This window comes from Nomascus leucogenys, chromosome 2, assembly GCF_006542625.1.
Source record: "Nomascus leucogenys isolate Asia chromosome 2, Asia_NLE_v1, whole genome shotgun sequence".
Classification (NCBI taxonomy): Eukaryota; Metazoa; Chordata; class Mammalia; order Primates; family Hylobatidae; genus Nomascus; species Nomascus leucogenys.
Genome location: NC_044382.1, coordinates 62,495,900 through 62,513,452, shown reverse-complemented (window position 1 = coordinate 62,513,452; position 17,553 = coordinate 62,495,900). Strand labels below are relative to the sequence as shown.

At 58.1% G+C, this 17,553-nt stretch overlaps 1 protein-coding gene across 4 annotated transcripts in view; it reads right to left on the bottom strand.

Annotated features, from left to right (window-relative positions):
* Window positions 1-627: 627 nt before the first annotated feature.
* Window positions 628-17,553, bottom strand: part of KIFC3 (kinesin family member C3) — a 44,860-nt gene continuing 27,934 nt past the window's right edge. For all 4 annotated transcript variants that reach the window (XM_030796295.1, XM_030796291.1, XM_030796307.1 and 1 more), the window contains 17 exons: window positions 14,514-14,579; window positions 13,840-13,983; window positions 13,495-13,734; window positions 12,823-12,996; window positions 12,122-12,269; window positions 11,909-12,039; window positions 9,168-9,279; window positions 7,756-7,937; window positions 6,456-6,560; window positions 4,473-4,603; window positions 3,863-3,986; window positions 3,494-3,623; window positions 3,178-3,407; window positions 2,702-2,836; window positions 2,138-2,246; window positions 1,539-1,567; window positions 628-1,323 (listed from right to left, as the gene is read on the bottom strand). In XM_030796295.1, the coding sequence (XP_030652155.1) occupies window positions 1,563-1,567; window positions 2,138-2,246; window positions 2,702-2,836; window positions 3,178-3,407; window positions 3,494-3,623; window positions 3,863-3,986; window positions 4,473-4,603; window positions 6,456-6,560; window positions 7,756-7,937; window positions 9,168-9,279; window positions 11,909-12,039; window positions 12,122-12,269; window positions 12,823-12,996; window positions 13,495-13,734; window positions 13,840-13,983; window positions 14,514-14,579 (2,166 nt within the window). In that variant the 3' untranslated portion in view covers window positions 628-1,323; window positions 1,539-1,562. The remainder of the gene's footprint in view (window positions 1,324-1,538; window positions 1,568-2,137; window positions 2,247-2,701; window positions 2,837-3,177; window positions 3,408-3,493; window positions 3,624-3,862; window positions 3,987-4,472; window positions 4,604-6,455; window positions 6,561-7,755; window positions 7,938-9,167; window positions 9,280-11,908; window positions 12,040-12,121; window positions 12,270-12,822; window positions 12,997-13,494; window positions 13,735-13,839; window positions 13,984-14,513; window positions 14,580-17,553) is intronic.

Here is a 17,553-nt window from a genome sequence, read left to right as displayed (position 1 = left end):
TGCCCCTTCCTCTGAGCAGGGCTCCGATCAGCTGTCATTCCCTGCTGGAGCCCCCAGCACTGGCTGGCGGGAAAGGCCCCCCCCCTGCTCCGTGGTCACTGCGACAGGTGGGCCCCCTCCTGCTCCCAAGGCAGAGACCAGGTACAGCCCCGCCCCAGGGTGGTCAGGGTCCTCGGCACTGGAGGAAGGTGGCGTGGACCTCTGGCCAGTTCACTGAAGAGGAAGAAGGCCAGGGCAAAGGGTGGGAGTGGGTGGTGCCCAGCAGTAACCTGGAAGCCCAGCATGGTTTGGGCAAGGCTTTGATAGCCTTTGAAGCTCTCTCCAGCCTTAGTTTCCTTCCCATCAGTAACATGGAGGGATGCCCCTGTTGGGAGATCAGTTATCATGGGCACATGGTAGGTACTGCATGAGGCGACTGTGACCACAAGCAACAGAGAAAGTGATCCAGGGTGGGACAGCGTGGGCTCCCCCCAGTTGTTAAGGACGCGTGTCCCTAACTGACCTAGAGGACAGATCCTGCAGGGCTGTGGGGTGACCAGCCAGCGGGGGAGTCCACAGGACCTGCCAGTGCCCCGTCCCCCTAATCAGACCAAGAGGGGCTCACAGACCAACTTTTTCAGACCATACTTGTGTAAAAAGGCTTTTATTTTAATAAGTAAAAATGGCTAAGCTTCCAAAAGTTTTTAAATAGGATTTCAGAGGGAAGAAAATTCAAGAGACCAGTGAGCCAGGCAGGTGAGGGAGCAGCAGAATCCCCCCACCCGCTGGCTGCCTCTGCCAGCCATAAACACGGCACAGCCCCATGGCGGGAGGCCATGCGCCTCCGCACACCCCCCAGCTGTGGGAACCCTCCTGGAAGGGGGGGGGGGGAGGGCTGCCCTTGGTGCCACCAACCCACCCCAGTCCCCATGGTTCTTGGGCCTGCCCAGAGGCTCCTCGCCCACCCCCTAAGGAGGGAGCTGGCCAGCCCTGCAAGCTGAGGAGAGGAGCCGGGGCAGCCTGGGTGAGCAGCCCGCCCTCCTCCACACTCCCGCCCTCCTCACGGGGCCCAGTTCACTGATGGCCCAGGCCTGCCAGGAAGAGCAGCCACCCCCGCCTTTCCGCCCATGCAATTTGCGCCCAGAGGCACAGCCGAGAGACACCGTTTACTTCTGAACATGTTTCTCATCTCTGAGGGGAGACGGGGCAGAAGAAGAGCCTCCACTCTCGCCTCCACCTCTAGGGGTCCTGGCGCTGCAGCAGGAACAGGCCAGTGAGGCCTCAGGGCCCAGCTTCAGGCCCAGCGGGGTCACATCCGTCACACAGGCAGTGGCCGTGACTTCCCTGCAGGGGCACGGGATCATCAGCTTCTTGTCTACTTGCCCACTGGCAGCCCACAGCATGTGCCACCGAGAGCAGGAGGGAACCCAGCAAAAGCACACAGTCAAGCGACAGCAGGGGCTAGACCCAGCTCTGAACAGCAGAACGTCCCAGCGCAGCCCTGCAACCCACTGCGGGCCGGCAGGCGGGCAGCCCTGGGCCACAGGCCCCACACTCACCTAGAGACTCTGCAGCCCCAGCCGTCAGGCTGAAATCAAAGTGACAGGCGTCTCACTGGTGGGCTTGCCTTGGGCCAGTACCCCACAAGACCCTGCTGCTGCTACCCCTTTGGACTCAAGGATGGGCCAGGCCCTCCCATGATCTGGGCTAAACAGGGGCTGGAGCCCTGGGTCCTGGTCCTGTGGCGGGGCTCACTCCTCACCTAGGAGGTAGGCAAGCCCGGCCCTTTCTACCCCCGGGACAGCTGAGGCACAGGGAGGGGGCTGCAGGGGCTGCTCTGGAGGGGGCTTACTGCACATGCTCAGCCAGCCCACGCTCAGAGAGCAGGGTCCCAGGGTAGAGTCAGCACCCCCAGCTGAGAGGCTGGGGTCTTCTTACACTGCCCCCATCCCACAGACCTTCCATTTCCCACCTGCAGAACGGACACAGCACTGTCTGCCCTGACTACTGCCCCGGGGGCAGGGGAAGTTCTAAAACAGGTTCTGGAGAAGGTGTACGAACTTTTTTAAAAGGAAAGAGAAAGCCCATCCAGGTAAGGGCAGCCTGGTGACTATTACCCTGGGGAGACTCCCCACCCACACTGCCACTCCAGGCTCACCCAAGGGCTGCAGCTTCCTCCGGATGGATCCAGGGCGGCTGCTGGTCCCAGAGCTGGGGGCTGAGTGTGCCCGTGCTGAGGGCTGTGGCGTCTGACAAGCCGGCTCCCACTGTGAGCAGGGAAGGGCGGGTGGGCGGGGGCCACGGCTGCCCTGGCTCCCCACGCTGCTGTGCTTCTCTCTACTCCCCTGCCCTGCCTCCTAACCTCCTAACACGCAGTTTCCTCATCTGCAAAATGGGCATGATGCTCGTGCCCCAGCCTCACAGTTATGGCAAAAATTAAATGAGATAATACATGTAAAGAAGTCAACTAGTTACCACTGAGCACCTACTATGTGCCACCCCCACGGCCAGCTCGTCACCCCACAGGAACCTCTGAGGCCAGGAAGAAATACCTGTACTAAAGAGGCTCCTGGCTATGGGTTCCAGCCGTAGCTCCACCCACCTCTGGCAGCTTCCCCGCCCCCACTGCTTCGGGACCTCCCCGCCCAGCTCCCTGCTCCTGCCATGACCCAAAGTCTCTGACCCAGGGCCATCTGAGCCAGGCCTGTGACAGTCCCCGTACCTCTAGATGCTCCTGGCTCGACCAGGACCCAAGCTCTGCCCTGCGTAGCCCAGGCCCCAGCTCCACAGAGCGCACCCTCTCAGCAAACTTGAGGGAATAGAGCGTCTCGCTAGTGTTCTTCTCCACGGGGGACACCTAGGGGACACGAGAGCTCACTGCCCACCCGGGCCAGCTGGAGGCGCAGCAGGGTCACGAGAGGGAGCTCACAGCTGGGGACGTCAGAAGGCTTCTTGGAGAGGACCAAGGGATGGGGTGGGAGGGCAGGCAACGTGGCAGAGGTGGCGTGGTCAAAGGTGGAGAGGAGGGACTGGGAGTTAACACAGGGTGTGTGTGGCCAGGTCTAGGGGCGGGGGGGTGTTGCTGACTATGGAGCTGCTGAGACAAGGGTCCATTGCACAGCCTGGGGTGGCTGGGTCTCACTGCTAGCATAGCCCCTACATGCTAGGGACTGGCCCGCCCTAACCCATGGTCCTCACCTGTACCACCATGAGGGTCTTGCTGTCACCACTAAGCGAATCCTGCAGCAGGTAGGTGAGCTTGGAGTTGCGGAAGGGCACGTGGCCCTGGCGGGAGCGCAGGGCAGCAATGACGTCCCCCAGAGCTGACAGCGACTTGTTGATGTGCTGCGCCTCCCGCAGGCGGCTGCCCTCGGCCCCCGACTTGCCCACGCGCTCCGAGCCAGCCAAGTCCACCAGGTTCAGCTTCCCTGCAGGGAAGGCACCCAGCAGATCGGGCCTGCCCTGCCCCTTGGGGTTGTGGGGATCCTCAGGCCAGGCTGCCCGCCACTCTCACCTGTGGTGCGGAGGCCTGTGCTGCAGTCCACACCTCGCACCGTCACGATGAGCAGCGCGTGCGAGCGGGAGCTGTGCTCGTTCAGGTTGGTGAACTCGGTCGTGCGATTGGTGTGGCCAAACTCAAACACCTGGGGGATTGGGAGCAGGAGGGCAGAGGCACAGCGTTGAGAATGGCGTCCTCAGAGTCACCAGGCACCAAGCACCCGTGAGGAGTGGCACCACCCTCTGCAGTTTAGATGAGGAAACTGAGGCTCAGAGGCGTGGGGACTTGCCCAAGGGTGTGTGCTTAGGACACAGCAGAGCCTACATTCAAACCCAGTTCTGTCCTCTAGAGCAGCGTGGCTGTGGTCAGGGGCTCCCTCCACACCTTGTTGATGTCATCGACGCTCTGCACCTGGAACTCAGTCAGCCCTGGTACATACAGCTGCCCACTGCCGTCTGGGCACAGCCGGATCTCCAGTTTTTCCTGAGGCTCTTTCCCTAGCAGGTCCCTGGAGGGGCAGGTGAGACAGTCACCCCCTCCTGCCATTTCCAGCTGCTGTTTGCACTGCACCCAGCCCCCCCAGCCAGGAATGTTCCCTCAACCCAGGAAGCCTTCTCCAGCCATAAGCTGAGTGCATCTCTCCTCCTCCAGCTCCTCCACCGCATTCAGCTGAAGACGTGGAGATCTCACTCCACAATACAATGAGCCCCTGTGGGCAGGGCCCCTAGCTGCCCACTCTCACCCATGGCCACCTGGTGCAGCCCACAGGTAGGGGCAAGGATTGCCTGGGTCTCAGAGAGCCCCTCCTCCCCGCAGGACCACCCAACCTGCTGGGCTGAGTCAGGACTTGCAGCCAGGTCCCTTGACGGCCTCATCTGGTCCCTGCACTCCCTTCAGGAAGACCCCCACTTCCTATCCCCCATTGCTCCAGCACCACCCCTGAGGACCCCAAAGCTGCCCCTGAGGCCTGCTCCGCACACCCTGGGGCTCCCACCTGAGGACCTCGTTGTAGATCTCCGCGGCGCTGACGGTGATGGTGTACTCCCAGTCAGACGCCTTCTCCTGCACCTCGGAGAAGAGCAGCTGCAGGGCCCGCTGGTTGATACCTGGGTTCTCAGCGGTCCCCTGGGGACAGAAGGAAAAGCCCCAGTAAGCCAGGCCTGTCCCCAAAGACGCTCATGTGGCATCTGTCCCCTAAGCCCCTTGGCTACCCCTCACAGGCAAGCCTCCTTGCCCAAACCTCCTACTTACCTGCCTGCCACTGTCCCCCAAAATGCCCTCCGCCAGCTGCAGGCAACTGCACCTCTATTTCCCCACCATTAAAATGGCATCGCCCTGCCAGGACTACGCTGAGACTTATAGTCCAGCACTGGGATGAGAGGCCTGGCCCAGACCCCACACAGGGCAGCGGAGGGCCAGATGCATACCTGGCCCTGTGGGGCTACCTGGAAGGGGCACCGGAAATGAATGACCCCACCACTGCCCAGAAAGGGGCTCAGTCTCAGGGAGGCTGAGACCTGGGCTCTGTGGGTGGTGGAGAGGAGGCACAGGGAGGAGTGGGCCAGTGTCCTGGGGCAGGACGGGTGGGCCGGCCTTTCTAGAAGGAAACCTGGAGTCCCCACCTGGGCCTTCAAGGCCCTGAGAGCCTAGCCCTCGCCCCTCTCACCCTCTCTCTCTTCCTGCCACAAGGGCCTCCTGGCTGGGCCTCAGGTGCCCCTGGCATGCTCTGGCCTCTTGGCCTCAGACCTGCAGCTCCCTCTGCCCCGGGTACTCCTCTGACCACCCCTTGGCCGGCTCCGTCGTCTCCCTCAGGGAGGCTGCTCCCAAGATGCCCCCTCAGGGAGGCTGCTCCTTCGCCCAGCACCCCCAAACGCCCTGTCCCTCCCCCTAGTCAGTTCTGCATCCCTGGCTTTATTTTTCTCCCTGGCCTGACAGGACACTTGCTGATTTGTGTGGACCCTGCTGTCTCCCCACAGCCAGCTTGGCCCTTTGGGGAGGGCCCTCTGTGTGGGCAGGGACTGTTTGGGTCACAGCCATGCCTGGCACAATGCCTGATATACCTCATGCATCAGCAGATACGCTTGAGGACGAATGCTCTGATGTTCCCGGTGGTCATCTCAACTCTAAGCAATTCCAAAGCAGAGCGGGGAGCCCAGGGGATGCTGCACACACCCCCTTCCTCCTCCCGCCTGGCCTGGCTGCCCCCACCAACTAGTCTCACCAGTCCCAGAATCGCGGGAACAGCAGAGTCCAGATGGGAAACAGAGGCCCGCCCAGCAGGCCTGACCAGCCCTTTGCCCTGTCCAGACGCCACACCACCTGGCCGCCTTCTGACCTGGGGAATCAATCCCACAGCACCACTCAAGAGCCAGGGCTAGCTTTCCACTGCCCTCTGCCCACAGTCAAGATCCTTCCTCGTCTCAATACCCCTCTCCCTGGCCGGCCACCTGCTCCACCACACCTGGGAGGGTGCCAGTGACAGGCAGGGAGAGGAAGCCTTGGCCTGGCCCCAGGGGCCACAGGCAAGAGCTGGGCTCCCCACAACAGCCTTCACATGCCAGTCTTGCCCTGGGATCTCCTTGAGGACTGAGACCCACCACTCATCCCAGATCCCCCAGGCATGGCCCGAGGCAGCCATAAAGCAGGAGCGTGCAGTGCACACTCCAGGTGAAATGCAGCCCTGGTCCTGAGAGGTGGGTGGCCTGCCCTGGACTCTGTCCCCAGATCCCTGTGATGACAGTCCTCCCTTGCCTCTCCCCCAGTCCTGCTGGGCCTATTGTGGGTGCCCTTGGGTAAGGGGGCCCCCTCTTAAGGCCTGGTGCCTCGGGGCTAACACAGATAACTACAGCCTCTGCTCCTGGGTTGTGAGGGCCAAATGAGGCAAAACACACACTGCACAAAACCCCAAGACCAATGAGGGAGCCTGCATTCCCTTCACGCTTCACTGTGAACCCCCACCCCATTGGGCAGCACCCACCTCCATTGTGTACGTCTTGCCGGCGCCCGTCTGGCCATACGCAAAGATGCAGACATTGAAGCCATCGATGCAAGAGGTGACCAGGGCCTGCACCTCCTGGAACACCTGGGATGGTGGTGGGAGGGAGGCTGGTGGGGGGCTTCCAGGGCCACTGGGACCACCAGCTACAAGTCCAGCCACCTCCCCAACCATGCTGTCCTTCAGCAACACCACATCACATGTTACTGCAGTCACTCAGCTCACAATGATTCGTGACTCATGAGTCATACATTAGACATCAGTGGGCAACCAGGCCGCCCAGAGACTGCAGGGAAGACAGGCCAGTGCCTGCTGCCCTTCCCCCAGCTCCTCCTGCTCTCTCTCAAAGAGTGCTCAGCACAAGGAAGGTGGAGGCCAGCACATGCCTGGGGCCTCTCTGGCCTGGGCCTGCCTGCCAGCCGTCAGAGGATGGGGGCAAAGATAGAACCAGACATGAGAACAGGAGGGCGCAGGGCTGGCAGGTTGGTCTGGGCAGAGATAAGGGAAGAGTGGACACTGAGAACACATGGTTCTCATACAGCCTCAGGGGGTCGGGAGATTCCTAGGAAGGCCCAGGGGACTGATACAGGAGGGTTTTCCCGGATGGAGAAGATGGGCAGGGTCGTGAAGATGGATGGGGCCATGTGGGTGGGCAGTCACAGCCATGAGGGTGGGAGGAGCCTGAAGGTGGGTGAGGCCACATGGTTGGAGGATGGGAGGGGCCTGAGGGTGGGTGGGGCCATGCAGATGGGAGGAGCCACAGCATGAGGGTGGGATGGGCTGTGATGGTAGGAGGGGCCTTGAGAGTGGGCAGGGCCATGCAGTGGAAGGGGCCACTGGATGGGAGGATCCAAAGCCATGGTGGTGGGAGGGGCTGTGGGTGAGGCCATGTGGTAGAAGGGGCTGTGGATATAGGAGGGGCCACATGGTGGGAGGAGCCACAGCTGAGAGAATGGAATGAGTTATTATAGTGGGAAGGGCCTTAAGGGTGGGCAGGGCCACACAGTAGAAGGGGCCTTGGGGATGGGAGGAACCACAGCCATGGGAGGGGATGGGCTGTGTCTGGATCTCTCCTTCCTATGGAGGCTTCCAAGGCCTTCAGTCTTAACCTCCCACCCTCTTCTGTCCTCCAGAGGAAGGAGCGGGACCCTGGCTCCCCACTTCTGATTCCTGCACCCCCCACTCTTAATGCTTCTTCCTGCCCAGCCCCCCTCCCCCTCCCCGGGAGTCCGTCTTTCCCTCTCTCCATTGCTTTCCCCTTCCCGCATGGGGCCACACTCACATCATGCTGCGAGGCCTGTGGGGAGAAGACCTTGTCCAGCTCGAAGGACACAGGCTTGCCCTTGTGCAGCAGGTGGATGATGGAGTCATCGTCAGCATCGAAAGTCACAGCATTGGTGGCCTCAGGTCCTTCCCCATCCTCTTTGGTGACTGGCCGGACACGAGCAATCACTCGGATGTTCCCTGGGTTGGTTGGGAATGGGGAAATGGGTCCAGGCCATGTCAAGACCAGTCTCCACTCTGGTCCACTGGTGTCCCAGGCAGACTAGTTGACCTAGGAGTCCCCTGACTTTTAAGCACAGCCCCCTAGGAGAAGGGGGCCCACGAAGCTGTTATCCATCATTCACACTATAGTATGAATTCACTTAGTACATTTCTTGAATAGACCAGTTGACTGGGGTGGAGTTCTGCCTTGGGGATGGGAAGGAAAGGTCAGTTGTGGGGCTCAGGCACTGTGCCCAGTCAGGGTGAGACACCAGAATGGACACTCTTTTTCTCCCTGGACTTCAGTTTCTTCATCTAGACAATGAGGGGCTTGGGCCCCAATGAGCAAAGAGCCTTGTCCTGAATGGCAGGACAGGGCTTAGGAATCAGATGGGCATATAGGCCCAGGCAGCAGGTGATGACTGGTGGTGTATCTGAGAGCCCAGATAGTGGGGCAGCCACAGGGGTATCTGGCAGCATGAGCTGGTCATGCCACCATCTACTTCCAGCCTTCGTTGGGATCCCTGTGCTCTTGGAATGAAGAGGAAACACCTCCCACTGCCAGCATGGCCCACCTGCCCTCCCTTTTCACCCATCCGTTCCAGCTCACCGTCCAGGTCTCAGCTCTAACTTTGCCTTCTCTGGGAAGCCCCTCAACACACTTGCCTGTCCCATACCCAGGAGAGCCTGTCTCAGCCCTGGAAGGGGGCAGGGTTTGGGTTCCCTGACAATCATCATTGTCGATTCTCACACTAAAGTGTGCACCGGGAGGCAGTCTGTGGGGCCATGACCATAGCCTCGGGCTGGAACGGCAACTGGCACAGAGCAGGCACTCTAGAGCTCCATGCAGTGAATGGTGGAGTCTTAAGCTTGACCAGGCCCCAGGTCAGAACAAGTGGCTTTCCAGTTGCCACCAACCCAATGCTGCAATACCACACCCCTCGGCTATCCAGGGCCTGGGGAGTCACCTGCCCAGGCACTGGGGCCAGGGCTTCTGAGCTGGACAGACTCAAGTTTAAATCCAAGGCAGACCATTTAATATCTATGTGGCTTTGAGCAAGTTCCCTGCCTTCTCTGTGCCTCTGTTTCCTTATCTACAGAGATAGGATTGGAATAGTGCCTCAGTGGTGGGGTGAGCTCCAAGCATGACTGCCAAGCCAGGTCGAGGACCCCGAGGCCGGCGCCCACCCCCAGCCCTTCTGCAGTCACCTTTCAGCCGCACGAGCTCATTGTGGCACTTCTTACGTAGCTGCAGCTCGCGGCGGTACTTGCGCAGCAGCTCCTGGTTGTTGCTGTTGACCTCCTCGATGGCCTGGCCTATCTGGTGGGGGGTGCACACCGCTGTCAGGGGGCTGGCTCCATCAGCCCTGCCGGCCCGACTGCCCACCCCTGAGGGGAGCCCACTGCCTCCTGCCCCTGGCTGAGTACCTGACACACACTGTCACATGTCAGACTGTCCCAATTCACCCCTCTGGGTAGGTACTGCTACCATCCCCATTTTACGGATGATGAAACTGAGCCCCAGAGACGCTAAGCTGACAGCTTGAGGCTGCTCTGCTAATAAGCATAGAGCCAGGACTCAGCCCTCCACACCACAGCACTAGTGCTTGACTATGTGATTCAGCCAGACTCAAATTCCAGCTCTGCCCCTGAGTAGCTGGGGACCTGAGACCACTGGCTCAATGTCTTTAAGCCTCAATTTTCTCATCTGGAAAGCAGGGATAATACCATCTAACTCATGAATCTGTAAAGATCTCCCAGTTACATTTCACAGGGGGAAAAAAGATGCAAAATCACACATACAGTATCACACTGTACACAGAATCACACATCCCCTTTCTGGAGGGTAGAAGGGAAGTGTATACAGTGTATACAGTCATCCCTTAGTAACCATGGAGGATATAAAAATCCACAGATGCTCAAGCCCCTGATATAAAATGATATGGTGTTTGCCTGTAACCTACACACATCCTCCCATATACTTTATTTTTTTTGAGACAGGGTCTTGCTCTGTTGCCCAGGCTGGAGTGCAATCACAGCTCCATGGACATGGTAGAAACTCATTGTGAGTGGTGTTATCTTGGCTCACTGCAGCCTCGACCTCTCAGACCCAAGCGATCCTCCCACCTCAGCCTCCCGAGTAGCTGGCACTACAGGTGCAGGCCACCGCATTCAGCTAGTTTTTTTATATTTTTTTGTAGAGATGGGGTCCCACTATGTTGCCCAGGCTGGTCTTGAACTCCTGGGCTCAAGTGCTCCTCCTGCCTCAGCCTCCCAAAGTGTTGGGATTACAGGTGTGAGCCACTGTGCCCAGGCCCTCCCATGTACTTTAAATCATCTCCAGGTTACTTATAATACCTAATACAATGAAAATGCTGGGTAGGGGCTGGGCGTGGTGGCTCATGCCTGTAATCCCAGCACTTTGGGAGGTGGAGGTGGGTGGATCACCTGAGATCAGGAGTTCAAAACCAGCCTGGCCAACATGGTGAAGCCCAGCCTCTATTAAAAATACAAAACAAACAAACAAAAACTAGCCCGGCATGGTGGCACGCGCCTGTAATCCCAGCTACCCAGGAGGCTGAGGCAGGAGAATCGCTTGAACCTGGGAGGTGGGGGTTGCAGTAAGCTGAGATCCCGCCATTGCACTCCAGCCTGGGCAACAAGAGCGAAACACTGTCTCAAAAAAAAAAAAAAATGCTGTGTAAATAGTTGTTATATGTTATTTTTTATTTCTATTATTTCTAATTGTTGTACTGTTATTTTTAATGTTTTTCAAATATTTTTGATCTGTGGTTGTTTGAATCTGGGAGTGCAGAACCTGTGGATGGGGGAAGGGCCCACTATATATTCACACACACACACACACACACACACACACACACACACACACACACACACACAATTGGCTTAAGCATGCTCAGAATGGTCGGGGGAAATGCTGAGAGGCCATATTGGGGGAGTTGGGTGGGTGGCAGAGAGGCCTTTCCTATTCACCTGATGCCCCGCTATGGAGTTTGACTTTTCACCATGTCCATGTATTACTGATACAGTCTTTTAAAGGAGAAGAAGTATATTCTGTTCCCAAAATATATTAGTCTCTGCAAAGCTATCATACAAATTCAAGGAGCTAACAGCTATAAACAGCTCGACATGTAGGAGGCACTTAAGAGGCGCTGGTTATTCTCATATGTACAAGTACGGCTTGAAAGAATTAAGTTAAACCTAACAGAGATAAGACTGTATCGGCCAGTCATGGTGGCTCACACCAATAATCTCAGCACTGTGGGAGGCCAAGGCAGGAGGACTGCTTGAAGCCAGGAGTTCAAGACCAGCCTGAGCAACATAATGAACCCTGTCTCTAATAAATGATTTTTTTAAAAAATACATATGTAGCATGTTTTTTGTTTTTGAGATAGAGTCTCGCTGTCACCCAGGCTGGAGTGCAGTGGCACGATCTTGGTTCATTGCAACCTCTGCCTTCTGGGTTCAAGTGATTCTCCTGCCTCAGCCTCCCCAGTAGCTGGAATTAGCAGGCACCTGCCGCCATGCCCAGCTAATTTTTGTAATTTTAGTAGAGACGAAGTTTCGCCTTGTTGGCCAGGCTGGTCTCAAACTCCTGACCTCAAGTGATCTGCCTGCCTCGGCCTCCCAAAGTGTTGGAATTACAGCTGTGAGCCACCGCACCTGGCCTGCATGTTTGAAATATGAAGTTATCTGTAACATGTTTGGTTTAAAGAATCATAGTAAGACAAATACCCGAATGCCTGCCCTGAGCAGTCTGGTTTCAAACAGGGCCTATACGGGCAGCAGTAAGTGTCATGGTGAGTGGGGCAGGGGCTGCTGTCTGAGGGGCTTTGTCTGAGCTTTGGAGGGAAGCCCTGGGTGGATGTCATGCCTCTCCCAGTGCACCCTTCTCAGCCTGGACCCTCCCACCCACTGCCCTCACTCACCTCGGCCTTGACACTCCTGAGGGCCTCCTGCAGCAGCAGCGGGAAGCCGCGCACCTGCCGCTTGAGCCCGTTGTAGTCGTTGGTGAGGGTCCGCAGTGCCGGCTGCAGGGTCAGCAAGTTGGTCCGGACACCTATGGGGACACTCGGGCTGTGAGGCGGGAGGGGATGAGGGGCCGCGGCGTGGGGCAGACAGGGCCCAGCTGGTCAGCTCACCTGCTAGATTCTCATGCACAGCCTTCATCTCCACCTGGGCTCTGGCAAAGGCCTCCTCAATGGCCCGGTTCTTGTCCTCTTCCAGGGACTGCATCTCCTCCAGCATCTGCCCATGGGCCCGCTCCAGCTCTGACTCGTACATGGCAATCTGGCAGCCAGACCAGGAAAAGGCTCAGTACCTCAAGGGGCAGGTGCCATACCGAGAAAGAAACTGGTCACCTCCCATGCACATGAACACACATGCACACACACGTGCACAGAGGGGTAGAATGGCCATGTCTCCCTCCCCCTATAGGGCTGTGAGCTCTGTGCATTGGCCCCAACACCAACCCAGTGCTGAACACATATCAGGTGCCCAAGCCACGTGCCCTCAGGAAGGTAGGAGAGGGCCTCTGTGATGACAGTGACAAGTGCCACGTAGAGCTTACTGAGCACAGCCTGTGTGCTGGGCCCTGGGCACAAAGCTTCTTGGGATCACGTTCCTGAGTCCCCACTGTGAGGTGGGTTCTGGGACCAGATCGTGTTATAATAGATGAGGAAAAGGAAACCAGACAAAACTCGCCCTGGGTCCTGTGGCCATCAGGGAGAGGAGGGACTGGACCCCATGTCTGTGGGGTACCCGAATGTTTAACCGATGCATTGGCCCAAGGGCCTGCCTCTGGCTTCCTGGCTGGGTGTGTGCCCCCACACAGCCTGCGTACCTGCGCCCGGAGCCGCGCGGTCAGCTGGTGTGAGCTCTGCAGCTGCTGTTCCATCTCCTTCAGCACCTGCCTCTGCATAGCCACCTGCTCCTGCAGGTGCTGGTTCCGGGCCTGGGACTCGCTGAGGGCCTGCTTGGTCTTGGACGACTCCACCTCCACTGTCTTGATGACATACTGCAGGGTGAGGGAGGAATGGCGCGTGGAGCCAGTGGGCACCGGACCTCACCCAAGACCCTGAGACGCAGCCAGCCAGGGGAAGGAACTCTCGGGAACATCCCACTCAGAAACCGGGAAAAAACTAGAGGGGCCTTGAGGTCCTGGCTTTCCAGAAAGCTGGGGGGGTCTCCTGGAACCTTCTCAGTTTAACAAGCGGCTACTATGAGCCTGGCTGGGGCCCCATCCTGGGTACAAACAAGAAAGGCAAAAAGATGAGGGCAGAATCCAGGGGCTGCGCTGCATCTGTGCCTGGCACCTCAGGTATTGGATACCTACCTCGGTGCCTGGCCCTGGATACAGGAAGGGGAAGGGGCAGGACCAAGCACAGAACTGGAATGATTCTTCCATCCACACGCACCTACCTATTCACCAGGACAAGCCCCCCTTATGGGCTGGTCCTGCCCCGGGTGCCAGGGGCCTTGGGCTGAGGCACAGATCAGGTGGGCCAGGGCTCACCTTGACAGGTGGGGACTGGGCCCTCAGGCTGGCAATGGTCTCGTGGCTGTCACGCAGGCGCCGACTGAGCCGCTCCTCCTCCTGTGCCTTCTCAGCCAGGCAGTCCTTGAGCCGCAGCTCCACCTCAGCCAGCCGGTCGGTCTTCTGCTGCACCTCTAGGTTCAGCTCTGACAGCATGCCTTTGCTTTCCGCCATCTCCAGCTGCAGCTGGGACAGCTTGTCACGGAGCTGGGCGCTCTCCTGCAGCCATTGGGAGGCACTGGATGAGTGCAAGGGACAGGCTCACTGTGAGGAGCTGGGGTGGCCCTCCAGGACCAGCATGGGGGCCGCGGCCATTCTGCTCACCTGGCTATGCTCACAACCTGGGCAGGGACCTGCTGGCTTTGTGCGCAGCTCTTGCAGCTCGGCCTCGCAGCGCCGCATCTCCTGCCTCAGTCGCTCATTCTCCACCATCAGCAGGTCCCGGTGCTTCTCCAAGTCAGTGCCCCCCTGCAGAGAGCCAGGGCCGAGGGGGCGCATGTGGGCGAGGGCAGATGATGGGGGAAGGAAGAGGGGCCCGTGGAGGTGGCACAAGCACAGGGGAGAGAAGAGAGGTGTGGAGAAAGGCAGAGGGAAGGATAAAAAGAAACAGGCAAGGGCAAGAGAGGAGGGAACAAGCTCAAGAGAGAAACGAAGAGAAACACAGGGGAGGGCAGAGTTGAGAAGGGTGGTGACCCAGGGCCTGCTCTCCCTGCTGCCCCCACCCTATTCTGAGTGTGAAACTCACAAGGAGAGACATTTATACCAGGGTTCACACTCCTGTTTAATGTCAGCAACAGAGAAGGAACCTCCCACCCCTTGGAGCCACAAGGCCTCTGAGGGTACCAGGAGGTGGAGATAAGGCTCTCGGTGTGTTTCTGAGACAGGGTGGGATGTGCGAGCTCAGGAGAGAGAGGGTCGCACCCCTGCCCCTGGCAGGGCCTATCTGCACAAGGCAGGCCAGCCCCCTGCGCTGCCCCAGGACAGCCTTGTGGCCTCACCAGCTCAGATCGCAGTCGGCTCACTTCCTGGGCCTGGCTAATGAGCTTCTCCTTCAGGTGTTCTACCTGTGGGCACAGAGTCAGGAGCAAGGTGAACCTCAGTCCTCAGCTCCAGCCCACACCCAGGCCTCCTGCCCAGCACCAGGGATGACTGATGTGGCCGTGGCTTCTTCTAAGGCTGTGGCCTTAGGTTCCCCTATGTTCAAGCATTCCATCACACCTGGGACTTCAGGTGAGAGAAACCTGGGCTGGTGCTGACAGCCTCCCGCACCCTCTCCCTCCACAGGACAGAGCCAACCCCAGCTCTTCAGGAAAGCCCAGAGAGCAAGTGCAACCAAGGCCACCCCAATGCCACCTGGGCCCACCCAACGGCAGCCCACCCTCAGGACTCCTCACTACACGAGCCCCTCCCAAAATCCTGTACCTGCCTGTGTCTACGTAATCTTATGTTCTTTCTCTTTAGAGGGGCCCCCAGATTGTACATACTCCAGGTCCTCCGAGCCCTAGATCCACCCTGGCCCAGCCCCCAGAATTTTCCACTTGGGGTGGTCTCTGGCAAGTCAGCCTGTGGAAATGGGTCTGCCAGTGGCCAGGGCACACTCAGAACCTGTGTCCACCCCTGCTCCCAATCTGCCTTGCAGGAGAGCTCTGGCAGCCAAGGCTGTTAGAGGGGGAAGGGGGCATGCACTCCATGAGGAAGCCACGGTTACCTGGCTTATCCGGACCCCAGAAGAGGGGACACCATCATGGTGCCAGTCCCATGAGGGCAGATCCCAGGGGAGCAACCCTTCCCCAGAGCTGTCCTCCAGCCAGCCATCCCCTCCCAAGGCCCCAGACCCTGGTGTCACATCAGCCCACCCCCAGAAACCTCTCTCAGGAAACAATCCACAGACACAGACTTTGGCTCCAGCTTCCGTCAGGGCATGTTTAGGACTTTTCTTGCAGAATGTCCTGTGGTGAGCACCCCCCACCTCGGGAAAGGTGCGCTAAGAGCCAGATTCCTATGTGGTGGTTTAGGAGGTTTACACAGCTGGGTTCTCATTACTAAATGACAGGCAACAACATCCACTGATTACAGGGGACAGCCAGGTAAGGCAGGTGAGGGGCCGTGCAGGGGTTGGCTCCCAAGAACCCTCTAAGGCGGCGGCCACCATGTACTCCTCTCGGACCACAGGAGGTGAGAACGCACACCCAGCATCACCAAAATTCTCATCTTTCAAGAGAGGCCTAGGCCAGCCTGAGCAACATAGCAAGACCCTATCTCTACAAAAAGTTTCAAAACTCAGCCGAGTACGCCAGTGCACACTTATAATCCCAGCTATAATCCAAGGGGTTAGGTGGGAGGATCACCTGAGCCCAGGAGTTTGAAGCTGCAGTAAGCTATGATAGCACAACTGTACCCCGGGGTGACAGAGCGAGGCTGTCTAAAAAAAATAAAAAATAGAGGCTTAGAGTCCGCCCCCTTAGCACAGCCAGCAGCATGCATCAGCCATAGTTAAGACAGGCCTGACATCTGGATTTTGGGTGTGTGTGTAAAATCTCCCTACTTTACATGGTTGAGATGTCATCAAACAAGTCTGTGTCATCAAACAAGGTAGTGTTCGGCCTCGGAGGTCCCTGTCTCCCAGGGCTGGGGAAAGCGGCTGACTCACAGCAGCTAGGCCAGCTCTGAGCGGTCAGGGAGGAAGTGGACCAAGGGATCCACCCCCACCTCTGAGGAAAAGGCCAGGGAGCTGGCACTGCCTCTCTTGGTGGGGCAGGGGCATTCCAAGATGCAAGACCCGGGTAAAAGGCTGGGGGCCCAGCCAGGCCTCCTGGGGGACAAGCAGGTGACCCAAGGACCAGGCCCCTGGAGGTCAGCTCTGCCGCCACCTGCGCAAGCACATTCCCTCCTAGCAACACGCTGGGCCACGGGCCAGGCAGGGAGGCAGAGCTTGTGCCACTTCCCTGCCCACTCAGTGCCCGATGAGAGGACGGCTCAAGTCCTTTGGCCCTCGGGTGGGAGTAGGGACAGTTTGCATGAGGCAGCCTTTCTGCTTTAGTCCTAAAATTGAGAATACCGTGAAGAAGCACCCTTAGAGGAGTGGGCAGGTGAATTACAATGTGTATATATATAGTACATAGACTATTCTGTCATCATTACATTCATGTTTACCAGGAGTTTTAAATGTCATGGGGAAAGGCTCATCAACATATTAAGTCCAAGAAACATCTGGAAAACCATTGAGTGTACAGCACTAAAAAGTGGGGGTCTCTGGGCTGTGGAATTATAGTTGACAAAGTTTTTTTTTTCTTTTTGAGACAGGGTCTCACTCTGTCACCCAGGCTGGAGTGCAGTGCCTCGATCTAGGTGCACTGCAGCCTAGACCTCCTGGACTCAAGCCATCTCCCATCTCAGCCTCCCGAGTAGCCTGGACTACAAGCACATACCACCACGCCCGGCTAATTTTTTTTTTTTAACGTATAGAAGGGTCTTGCCATTTTGCCCAAGCTGGCCTTGAATTCCTGGCCTCAAGCAGTCTTCCCGCCTCAGCCTCCCAAAGTGCTGAGATTACCGTTGTGAGCCCCTGCGCCCGGCCAGTAATTTTTCAGTCTCAAAGAATACCTATTCTTACTCTCCCTACCCTGACATAAGTGAATCGACTTCCTTTTCAAAAGGTTGGAGTCTCCTTCCACGCCCCCTCCCTCCCCAGACAGGCTGCTGCCTCAGCATGGGGCTGGGCGTGCTGACCTTGATCATTTCCACTGCTGCCACTGCCAGGAACTCAGACCCCGATGCAGGGAGAGTGGGGTTTGCCAGTGTTTGCTGGTGGTGGGAGACGGGATACCCACCGGCCACCTGCCTGCCTGCGGCCCAGGGTTCTGTTCTGTCCTTGCATCACAATGGGAACCTGTGGGCTCCAGCTCTGTCTGGAATCTCAGAGGGGCGCCCAGAAGGAGGTGGCTGCAACTGGGGCAGGCTGGGGAGCATGGGGGATGGTGAGGGAGTTGAGGAAGGGGCTGTAAAAGGCCCCTTTGTTCAGAGATGTCAGACACTAGG